The following is a 13,313-nucleotide window of genomic DNA, read 5'->3' as shown; positions in this document are numbered from 1 at the left end:
GATGCACACACACACGAGGCAGATGCACGCAGGCAGACACACACACACGAGGCAGATGCACACACACACACAGGCAGATGCACGCACACACACAGACACACACACGAGGCAGATGCACACACACACACACGAGGCAGATGCACACAGATGCACGCACACACACACGAGGCAGATGCACGCACAGGCAGATGGCAGATGCACGCACACACACGAGGCAGATGCACGCACACACACAGGCAGATGCACACACACACACACACACACACGAGGCAGATGCACGCGCACACACACACACGAGGCAGATGCAGGCACGACAGGCAGCAGATGCACGCACACACGAGGCAGAGGCACGCACGCACACACACACGAGGCAGATGCACACGCGCACACACACGAGGCAGATGCACGCGCACACACACACACACGAGGCACACACGAGGCAGACGCACACACACACACACACGCAGGCAGAGGCACGCACACACACGAGGCAGAGGCACGCACACACGAGGCAGCAGGCACGCACACACAGGCAGATGCACACACACGAGGCAGATGCACGCACACACACGAGGCAGAGGCACGCAGGCACACGCAGCAGGCACGCACACACGAGGCAGATCACGCACACAGGCACGCACGCACGAGGCAGAGGCACGCACGCACGAGGCAGATGCACGCACACACACTCACGAGGCAGATGCACGCACACACACTCACGAGGCAGATGCACGCACACACACGAGGCAGATGCACGCACGAGGCAGACACAAACACACGAGGCAGATGCACGCACACACACGAGGCAGATGCACACACACACACACTGCACGCACACACACACGAGGCAGATGCACGCACACACGCAGATGCACGCACACACGAGGCAGATGCACGCACACACACGCACGAGGCAGATGCACGCGCACACACGCACGAGGCAGATGCACGCGCACACACACACGAGGCAGATGCACGCACACACACACGAGGCAGATGCACGCACACACACACGAGGCAGATGCACGCACACACACACGAGGCAGATGCACGCACACACACACACGAGGCAGAGGCAGATGCACGCACACGCACACACACAGAGGCAGATGCACGCAGGCACACACACACAGGCAGATGCACGCACACACACACACACACACAGACACGCACACACACACACGAGGCAGATGCACGCATACACACACACGAGGCAGATGCACACACACACACGAGGCAGATGCACGCACACACGAGGCAGATGCACGCACACACACGAGGCAGATGGCACGAGGCAGATGCACACACACACAGGCAGATGCACGCACACACACACAGATGCACGCACACACACACACGCACGGCAGGCAGATGCACGCACACACACACGAGGCAGATGCACGCACACACGAGGCAGATGCACGCACACACACACGAGGCAGATGCACGCACACACACACACGAGGCAGATGCACGCACACACACACACACACGAGGCAGACACGCACACACGCACACACACACACACACGAGGCAGATGCACGCACACACACGAGGCAGATGCACGCACACACACGAGGCAGGCACGCACACACGAGGCAGATGCAGCACACACACACGCACACACGAGGCAGGCACGCACACACAGGCACGAGGGCACGCACACACACGAGGCAGATGCACGCTCACACACACACACGAGGCAGATGCACGCTCACACACACGAGGCAGATGCACGCTCACACACACAGGCAGATGCACGGCACAGGCAGATGCACGCTCACACAACACACACGAGGCAGATGCACGCACACACACGAGGCAGATGCACGCACACACACGAGGCAGATGCACGCACGCACACACGAGGCAGATGCACGCTCACACACACACGAGGCAGATGCACGCTCACACACACACACGAGGCATGCACGCACACACAGGCACAGATGCACGCTCACACACACACACACGAGGCAGATGCACGCTCACACACAACACACACGAGGCAGATGCACACACAAACACACAGGCAGAGGCAGATGCACGCTCACACAAACACACACGAGGCAGATGCACGCTCACACACACACACGAGGCAGATGCACGCTCACACACACACAGGCAGATGCACGGCAGACGCACACGACACGAGGCAGAGGCACGCTCACACACACGCACGAGGCAGAGGCACGAGGCAGCAGGCGCACGCACACGAGGCAGATGCACGCAGGCAGATGCACGCTCACACACACGAGGCAGATGCACGCACACACACGAGGCAGATGCACGCTCACACACGAGGCAGATGCACGCTCACACACACGAGCAGATGCACGCTCACACACACGAGGCAGATGCACGCACACGCAGATGCACGCTCACACACACGAGGCAGATGCAGCGAGGCAGATGCACGCACACACACACACACACGCACGCACGCACACACACAGAGGCACGCGCACACACACACAGACGCACGCACACACACACACACACACACGGCAGATGCACGCACACACACACACGAGGCAGAGGCACGCACACACACACACACGAGGCACGCACACACACACACGAGGCAGGCACGCACACACACGAGGCAGACGCACGCAGACACGCGAGGCAGACGCACGCTCACACACAGACACGCAGGCAGACGCACGCACACGAGGCAGAGGCAGACACGCGAGGCAGACGCACACACACGAGGCAGCAGCGGCACGCACGCGAGGCACACGAGGCAGGCACGCACACACGAGCACACACGCAGAGGCACGCACACACACGAGGCAGCAGGCACACACACACAGGCAGAGGCACGCGAGGCACGCACACACGAGGCAGAGGCACGCACACACAGGCAGACACACGAGGCACGCACACACGAGGCAGAGGCACGCACGCAGACGCGCGCACACACGAGGCAGAGGCACGCACACACACACACGAGGCAGAGGCACGCACACACACACGAGGCAGACGCGCGAGGCACGCACGCACACACGCGAGGCAGACGCACGCACACACACACACGAGGCAGAGGCACGCACGCCACACACACACGAGGCAGACGCACGCACACACGAGGCAGAGGCACGCACACACGAGGCAGAGGCACGCACGCACACACAGGCAGGCAGAGGCACGCACGCACACGAGGCAGACGCACGCACACGACACACACGAGGCAGAGGCACGCACACACGAGGCAGAGGCACGCACGCACACACACGAGGCAGGCACGCACGCGAGGCAGACGCACGCACACGAGGCAGGCACGCGCACACACGCAGGCAGAGGCAGGCACGCACACACACGAGGCAGAGGCACGCACACACGAGGCAGAGCACGCACGCACGAGGCAGAGGCGCGCACACACGAGGCAGAGGCACGCACACACGAGGCAGAGGCACACACGCACGCACACAGAGGCAGAGCACGCACACGCACACACACGCACGCACACGACACGGCAGATACACACACGGCACGCACACACACGAGGCAGAGCGCACGCACACACACGAGGCAGAGCACACACACACACACACGAGGCAGATGCACGCACGCACACGAGGCAGAGGCACGCACACGCACACGAGGCAGAGGCACGCACACACACGAGGCAGAGGCACGCACGCACACGAGGCAGAGGCACGCACGCACACGAGGCAGAGGCACGCACGCACACGAGGCAGAGGCACGCACGCACACGAGGCAGAGGCACGCACACGCAGAGGCACGCACGCACGCACACACACGCACACGAGGCAGAGGCACGCACGCACACGAGCACGCAGAGGCACGCACGCACACGAGGCAGAGGCACGCACGCACACGAGGCAGAGGCACGCAGACGCACAACACACGAGGCAGAGGGCACGCACACGAGGCACGCACGCACGAGGCGAGGCAGAGGCACGCACGCACACGAGGCAGAGGCACGCACGCACACGAGGCAGAGGCACGCACACACGAGGCAGAGGCACGCACACACGAGGCAGAGGCACGCACACACGAGGCAGAGGCACGCACACACGAGGCAGAGGCACGCACACAGAGGCAGAGGCGAGGCACGCACACACACGAGGCAGAGGCACTCACACACGAGGCAGAGGCACGCACACACGAGGCAGAGGCACGCACACACGAGGCAGAGGCACGCACACACGAGGCAGAGGCACGCACGCACACACACACACGAGGCAGACGCACGCACACACGAGACAGAGGCACGCACACACGAGGCAGAGGCACGCACGCACACGAGGCAGAGGCACGCACACACGAGGCAGAGGCACGCACACACGAGGCAGAGGCACGCACACACGAGGCAGAGGCACGCACACACGAGGCAGAGGCACGCACACACGAGGCAGAGGCACGCACACACGAGGCAGAGGCACGCACACACACACACACGAGGCAGAGGCACGCACGCGCACACACACACACACACACACACACATACACGAGGCAAATGCATGCACACGAGGCAGTACGAGCAGAGGGCGATGCAGTACAAACAGAGGGCGATGCAGTACACTTGTGTAAACACAAACACAAGAAAACTCAGACAGACATACTCACAACCCCAAAAAGGCCTCTTTGATAGTCAGAACTGGGTGACTGGGTGACAACATAAGTCAGTTTTTACCAAGATTGCGAATGTTTTCCTTAAAAATGATGCCCACTTCATATTTTGTTTCCTTTTTTCCCCTAACTTCCTAGTATCCCAATATTAGTAATGTGACAACATGGGTGTGGGTGTCTTTCAAGTTTTATTAGTTGTGTGTACCTGATACACATGGTATACATCGTCCAACAACATGCTTACTTGCAGGTTCCTTCTCGACAATGCTACAACAATAAGAAATAAGAAAATAATATGAACATAAAGTAAAGGGCAGTAAGATTTCTGCATAAGTATAATACATTAAGGCACAAGTTAATCAGTTGTTTTCACAATTTTACAAAAATCATAATTTGACCCAGACAACTGGCAATGTAGCAACATTTGATATTCCAATATGTTAGGAAGGTGAAGAACAGAAAGGCCTAACTGATGCGTAAGGAGGTGGGGAGTGGGTGTGCACCTGTGTGGGTGGGGAGAGACGGGAAGAGGGAGACAGTGCTGTGACAGAACTGACCACGCCTGGGTCTATCTCCCATTTGGTGACCATAGATACCCTGTTAACGGCTATGAGGTCCATCTACATAAAATAATACATGGTAGTGGCGGCAGACTCAGTTCAGTCGAAACGAGGCCAGTTGTATACACTTAGGCCAGACGCAGTAAACAGAGCACATGCAGTAAATGCCTCAGCTCTTTTTACAGGCTATCGACCTTAATGAGATGTCCTGCAGAAGTTTCTAGGTCTGGGAGGGGTGGGGCCTGCCTGTCCAGAGGTAGAGGGAGAGAATGGTTATTAGCATATGCTCGGAGACTGGGAGCAAGAGCGGAGGAGCCACTGGTTGGTTTTCTTTGTGTCTAAGTGGATCCAGATGCAGCCAGAATAGCAGAAAAACTGAAGAATAGAGATCTTCCGTTTCTAGGCAATTTCTCACACTGAATAGTCTTCATTTCTCAGAGCAAGAATAGACTGACGAGTTTCAGAAGAAAGTTCTTTGTTTCTGGCCATTTTTAGCCTGTAATCAAACCCACAAATGCTTATGCTCCAGATACTCAACTCGTCTAAAGAAGGCCAGTTTTCAGCTATGCTAACATAATTGCAAAAGGGTTTTCTAATGATCAATTAGCCTTTTAAAATGATTCACTTGGATTAGTTAACAAAACGTGCCATTGGAACACAGGAGTGAAGGTTGCTGATTTACATGTATTTAACTAGGCAAGTCAGTTAAGAACAAATTCTTGTTTTCAATAACTAGGTTAACTGTTCAGGGGCAGAACGACAGATTTGTACCTTGTCAGCTCAGGGATTTGAACTTGCAACCTTTCGGTTACTAGTCCAACGGTCTAACCACTAGACTACCCTGCCGCTGATAATGGGACTCTGACTCTATCTAGATATTCCTTTTTTTTTTCTTTTTTTTTTTTTTAAAACAGCCGTTTCCAGCTACAATAGTCATTTACAACATTAACAATGTCTACACTGTATTTCTAGATCAATTTGATGTTATTTTAATGGACAAAAAAAATAAAGGACATTATATAAGTGACCCCAAACTTATATATATATAACATTTTGGAAGCCATGAGCAAAATGGACATTTGTGGCCCCAGCATTCCAATAGGGGACAGAGGCATTAGGATTAAACATGCTGTGACTCGACGGAATTTCTATCACAAGATGGAATTCACATCATAGGTAACAGGCTGTCCATAGAGAAAACAACAGCTGTGCTGCAGGCCTAGGCCAGGGCAGAGGGGAGGCAAGGTGGCAGAGAGAGAGCTCACACAGTGCATTCCTGCCCCGACTTAGAGCGTGTGTCTGCTCCGAAAAATCTGGAGCACCATGAGGAGGAGCACCAAAAGGAGTAGGGGATGGGGGGGGGCGAGAGTATAGGGAGAGGGGATGTGGAGCGGGGCAGAAGCTTTAAATCCTCTCTCCCTTGCTCTCTCTGCTCAGGCGGACTCAGAGATGGGCTGATGAGTGTTTTGTTGCACAGGATTCTGTTGTTATTTTAAAAGCCGTCCAGAGGGCTCGCTGCTGCCCTGCCGGTTAGCACAGCGATGATGAAACACGCTCCCCTGAGCACATTTCACACAAGGCTTAAACTTATTCCTCGACTCCGAAGCCAGGCTGCTGGTGAGGTACTCCACCCCCCTGCTCTCACACCTCACCCAGCCCGCCTACGCCAGAGAGCAGTCACACAGAGGAGGAGCATAAAGTCAAAATGATGCCAAATAAGATGAATTAACTATGAAGACGTGACCACAATAACACACAGTTGATATGAAGTTCATAATGGAACATCAACATACATGCCTGTTGTTGTATAACCTACCTGGAGTTAGAATAAGGTGAGGACAGTATGACCTAACAAAACAAGTACAAGCCATTGACCGAGGCTAAACTATGGGAATCTGAACAATCATCAACCAGCCTTTTACAATGTGTTTGTAACAACGACAAACACCTCGGCCGACATACCTCTACGATGAAAGGTTCACTGATGATTCACCTTGCCCTCAGGCTAGATAAAGACCCATCTGCCCTACAGCCTGCATTAGGTAACTAACAATAGTATCCCAGACGATTATAAAAGCATGTGTATGCACTGCAATATGTATACAATGTATTCATTCCATCACTGTTGGCCATTTCTCTAACCCATTAGCAAACTAGCTCAGTCTTTCAAGTTCCCCCATCTAATTCATATGTCACTATCATGACATTTAGCCAACTCATTCACACGCACTAATGATTGGCTATCGTAGTGATTAGGCCTGGTTTATCATAATCATCATAACCCATGTTACCTTACATTATCAAACCTCTCAACTCCATAGCTACCAAACCGGTTTCTGCCACTGGGACCAATTGCCTCAGTGGTTCGCTTGATGGTATTTGAGCAAGAAAACAATATGTCTGTTTCTATTTGCTATGAAACGAGAGCAAGCGAGGGAGACAAAAGGAAAGTAAGAGCAAGGAACAGAAAGGCGCCTGAGCAAAAGAGAGCGAGAGGGGGGGGGGGGGTTGCACCAGCTATTTGAGAGAGGAATGTACAGGAGGTCACATTCCTGACTCCACTGCTGTGGCTTGCCCTATGTTCAACTCTCTCTCGCTGCGAAATAGGCAATACTATTCTAGCTGCCTCTGGAGCAACATTAATCACATTTTTATTGTCACAAGCTTCGTTAAAAAAACAGGTGTAGAGCAACAGTAAAATACTTACTTCCAGGCCCTTCCCAACAACGCAGAATACGATCAAGAATTTGAAATTTAACACGAGGAATAAATACACAATGAGCAATGATAGCTTGGCTATATACACAGGGTACAGAGTTGATGTGCAGAGGTACGAGGAAATCTAGGTAGATATGTAAACATAGGTCGGGGTAAAGTAACTAGGCAATAGCAGCAGCAGCGTATGTGATGAGTGTGGAAGTGTGTGTGTGTGTGTGTGTGTGTGTGTGTGTGTGTGTGTGTGTGTGTGTTGGAGTGTCAGTGTAAGTTTGTGTGAGTGTGCGGGTAGTGTCCAGTGTGTGTTTGCATAGAGTCAAAAATATGTAGATAGTCTGGGTAGCTAATTGGTTAACTATTTAACACACAAAATGCTTCACACTGGGCCAATTAATTAATAGAAAGGAGGGGTGGATGGGGTGTACAGTTAAGACTGGTGTACAGATAAGACTGGTGTACAGATAAGACTGGTGTACAGATAAGACTGGTGTACAGATAAGACTGGTGTAGAGAACACTGGTGAAGAGGATATGCACCAGATGTCAAAACACCCCATTATGAATGGAGGGGGAAGTGCAAAACAGAGAAAAGCCAAATGAGAGATTTGGCAAGGGCATCCGTGTTCATTCACTGCCTTCAAACGAGGCTACATGTAGGCTAAAGGTGTGTGAACCCTGGGTCCGTGGAGCCTTGAGCTCAACCTATACGGACTGGGACTCAATTTGAAACGTGCAAAAGAGCGTGTTACTTGTGACAACATTTGTTTCAAAACCTCTCATTTGAATTCTTTTTTAACTCAAATGTTATGGAGGATAGGAAACAAGACCATAAGAGAGTGTTGGTACCACCTGCATGCTGTGAACAGCCCCCTAGAGAGAGGGGACGTGTCAAGCTGACCTAAAGGAGAGATTCACCATCTGTCTACACACAGACATACCTGCTTCTGCCAGTCATCAGCTAGGGACTATATTGGCTTTGCTGACCACTCCTTTCCAGGTGGTCAAAATGACTCATCGAGGAGGTGTTGCTCAAGCGGGGGCACAAAGGCTGTCACAGAGAATTGACAGTGCAAACTGTAGGGGGGGGGGGGGGGAGACGGCCCTCCAACCACCCCCGCAGTGGGACATTCCAACATGGAAACATGACATGAGAAATGTCAATATCTACTTTCCGGTAAGTTCCACCAGCTAGCCTAACTGTTCCAGAACCGTCAAAATAGGCGTCAAAACTACATGCCAGCATTAGAATCACAAAATTACATTTCCTTGACCAGTATTCTCTTCACCGTTCAGAGTCAGAGTTCCCAACATCACATCAAGAGTCAGTCTACGTAAAATCCATCTAAACAGTCAGATAGTAAAACAGTAACAGAGCGTCATGTAGCCTAGTATAGGCCTATTTCCTCTGACACATCAGAGTGCTGTCTGTCTCTAGAGCTTGGCGACGTGGCCAGGACCAGGCCACCAGGGGCGAAACAGCTGGCCGCAGTGAGCGGCAAATCTTACCAGGAGGCGCCTGCTGCCCCCGTCTTCAGGACCCAAAGGGATCAGGGGGTAGCTTTTGTGTCTAGACTGCACAGATTCCATGAGTTCCAGACAAAAGACAGAGGGGGGGAAAAAACAATGGGTGACTCTTCCATGGGCCTTACATGATGAATGCAGCTGCTAGAACAGCCCAGGTCCCTGGCATAGGACACCAGGAAGTGGGGGTGATATCACAACAAGCCTGCACTAGAGGGGGGTAGGCTAACCAATGCTCCTCATATGGAGACTGGAGAAGTATATCCCGACTATCATCAGAAGCAATAGTCTTCCAAATTAGATCATGCTACCTATAATTTAGTGTATTTTACACTCTATAACATTTGAAAGTTTATTATCTCACTGGCTCATTGACCTAAACCAAGCAAGTAGGCCTGACTCATTAGATTTTTCCGTGGCAGGTGCATTAGTTGGTCTATAAAAGATGTACAACAGCCAGTATGTTTCTTATGTTAGTCGACATGAATCCTGGAAGAGGCCAAGATAAACGCAGGAGGACCATGTCAGACTAGCTTGCAGCACAAGAGGGCAATAACCTGGAAAGTCAGTCAGGAACCTGGGGGAATGGCCTCCTCACTCTGCTCACTTCCCTTTCTGCTCTACAATCTCCATACTAGACCACACGCCTCTTTCCTCCTTCCTGTTTCAGGCTTGTTTTTGAGGGGACAAAGGGAAAGAAAACAGAGCATCTCAACTGTCCCTTTAGATACATTTACACAGCATTTCCACTTCCTGAACCCCCGCAAAAACCTCCCAGCAGGCAGCCGTCATGCCTTGGTGCAAGCGCCCTTGAGAGGAAAAACAATAGCTGATACGGAACTACGGCAATGATCAGGTAACAAATGACAGGCTTTTAAACCACTTATCTGAATTGCAATATTACCAGGAGCTAGAGGAAATTAGGTAGGGAAGACCAACCTACTCCAATTACTCTCTAGAAGCCCAAATCTGATGTTCTTGGGTGGTGACACAGTGGTGCAGGGGGGAGACAGGTCTTTGCTTGCCCTGCTCTGCCTCTCTCCCTGGCTGTGTGCGGAGGTCTAAACCGGCCTGGTGAGAAGCTTTGCGTAGGCTAGCAGCTCACTAACTAGCGAAGGCATCCCGGGTAGAGCAACATGGATGTGAGTGACTGAGTGCTGACATCACCCTCCTCTCGCAACATGACTCACATCACCTCGTAACCTGACTGACTCATTGCAGGAGGAAGGAGCCAAAATCTATAATAATTCTGCCACTGACCCTTTGCCGGAGATCACTCCAGTCCTCCTCTCCATTTACTGGCAGCACCTTTAACTTGCATCCTTACCCATTATTGTTACGCAAGAGGCCTCCGAGTATCTATCCCTGCCGAGACAATCGCTGTATTTAAAAGACATTCAGTATCACTGGCATGCAATCTGATTGAAAAGGGAACGTTGTCAACAAACAGGCTACCAAATCAAAGTTTTCCATACAGAATCCCTGAAAATGTTTATGCTTAATATGTTTACACAGTGCCCCTGTGAAAACAAGGAGATGCATATCCTGGGGCTTAACCAGTCAACTCGGCCTGACTTTCAGTCAAAGCAGGCCATTTACTCTTTATATCACCTGTTGCTGTTGGTTGTCTCCACTAGCCTACTACGGTAAGCTTCATCTGAAAAGCTGAGGAAACACAAAATAACTGGAGTACAGTGATGAAAAAATATATAAGTAAATTGCCATGTCAATTGACATCACAGTGGGATATTATTCATCAATCTCCATGACCAAACACTCACACGACCCCTCTCACACAAATCAATAATGCTGCCTACAGAAGATTGAGCAATAGTGTGGGCATACTAGCACGGTCAAATGATTGCGAAGGGAACTTCGATGCAGGCCCCTTAAAAACGGTGCCTGCCTCATCACAGCCCTGAAACCTATATCCCCAACTTTCATATAAAGGTTGACCTTCAGGGTGAACAAGCATGATGAAACAAATCACGACCAAACTCTACTGAACTGTGAATGAGGAAGAGGTAAGTAGAAGCAGATTCGGAAGAGAAGACAGGGTGAAAAGAAAGACAATATATTGTTAATGACCAAAGTAGGGGTTAGGTACAGAAACAGTGTGTTTTTACCGTGCACAGTGAACACGTTACAGTGATGGGCTCCATGCCGTGATGACTCCCTCTTCCCTCCCTTGATGAAATTCAGCGCTGGCAGACTCGGTCTCCTCTGGTCCCCAACAAATTTCCCCGGCTGCTGCCCCATAAGGGCAGGGTGCCAGGCCGCAGCCGGGTCACCAAACTGGGCTCTCTCACCACCTGGGTGTAGGGAACCTGGTGGGTAGGAGATGGAGAGCTGGGACCCCCTCCGTGGTGCGATTTCCCTCAGTCAGTTTGGTCTCTCTTGGTGCGGTGATGACTGGAAAGTGGAGGCGGCGGGAGATGCTCACTTCTGCATCCCACCACTGACACCAATGCAGAAGTTTTGGATGGAGGTCAATGCAATGGCGAATGGGCAGGCTGGTCCTTATTACTCAAATTCCTCCTTCTTTATCATGCATTGCCTGCTTTGGTTGTTTCTGTTACTGTTAGAGAAGGTCTCTAATGGCACTTGTGGGTTTTATTTGTAAGACGGAGGCAGTCAGAAGAATACTGGAGGCCCAATCAAAAGACATTAATGTTGATCCAAGGACTAATCGTGATGACTTACATTCATCCAGCATGAAATAACATAATGCAGGCCTAAGCCACTACTGTGCTCCATTGACATGGTTGCTTTAAAAGTAAAGAGGACTCGAGAACAACTGAGAAAGCTACTATCAAGATGGGGAACTACACAGAATGATAGAAAATGCACAATTCCTACATTTACCAGCTGAGCTGAGAAACCTCAGTTCCATATCTGGTAAAATGGTTCATAGAGTTAGCAACCGCGGGAGACAGCTACAGGCACCAATCCTGGTCGTCCCAATACAATATCTCTGCAGACACTGGTCATATAACAATTGCCTAGTCAAATACCGGCTACATGTTGTACAACAGTTGTGATAATGTCAATACTGCACATGGCCCTGTGGCAACTTCCTCCTAGACTACAATAACTAGATATTATGTTTTCTCATTGTGCCCTTTAAACAAACGTATTGGCATTTAGCTCGTTTTGCTGTCATATCCCTCTGTGGCCATCTCTCATGCTTTTCTGGCCACACTTAGGCACGACAAAAGGCACTAATACGGGCTAAACTGTGTTTGATGAGCAATCATGGGAAACTTAACTAGTTCGCATTACTTAGATGATAGCTTTCTGGTAAAGCCAGTGGCTAATATAAAAGGTTTAAGCACTCATTCAATGAGCTAGTTTGCGGACAACTGAAGAATGTTATTCAGTAGCTTTGAAGATGCAAGAGTGCTCGTGCAACACTGTTTGTTGGAATGCTAGCTACAGCTAACCGTGGAGCTAGCCTTGCTTTGCTAGATGGCGTTCGAGAACCTGGAAACACACATCGGAACAGTCAACATCTGTCTAACTAGCTAACTTGCTAATAACCAACGATAACTTCGGACTGAGTACGTTGTCGTCTCGTTTAAGTCAATAGTGACAACATTAATGAAGTTTTGGCTAAATGTCCACCCAACCCTTGGTATTCAATTATTTGTCAAACTTCCGCGTCCACCGTTCTGCAGAGTTTATCTACGGCAGTGCATCCCGACCCAGGTACTTTAACCAAGGCGCAGACTCCAAACTTCTCAAGCCAGCCAGTGTGTTGTCAGGGAGTTTTCGCAGCTCCTTCTCAACAAGTGCAAATAACAAGCCCGTCGTTTGTATCTCCCTGATTCCTATACTTATTCATAGCTCTTTCGATAAATTGTGTGCAATTAACTTCGGTCGGATAGTCTCCACTGAGGCAGCCATATTATTTCCGTAA

At 51.1% G+C, this 13,313-nt stretch overlaps 1 protein-coding gene across 1 annotated transcript in view; it reads right to left on the bottom strand.

The window, feature by feature from the left end:
• LOC135544468 (tyrosine-protein kinase ABL1-like) overlaps positions 1-13,313 on the bottom strand; it is a 53,147-nt gene extending 39,834 nt beyond the window's left edge. The window contains exon 1 of the mRNA XM_064972103.1: positions 11,521-13,313. Within this exon, the coding sequence (XP_064828175.1) occupies positions 11,521-11,653 (133 nt within the window). The 5' untranslated portion in view covers positions 11,654-13,313. The remainder of the gene's footprint in view (positions 1-11,520) is intronic.

The sequence above is a fragment of the Oncorhynchus masou genome, chromosome 8 (genome assembly GCF_036934945.1).
Source record: "Oncorhynchus masou masou isolate Uvic2021 chromosome 8, UVic_Omas_1.1, whole genome shotgun sequence".
NCBI classification, from domain to species: domain Eukaryota; kingdom Metazoa; phylum Chordata; class Actinopteri; order Salmoniformes; family Salmonidae; genus Oncorhynchus; species Oncorhynchus masou.
The sequence above is the reverse complement of the archived record's forward strand: the minus strand, read 5'-3'. Positions and strand labels throughout refer to the sequence as shown.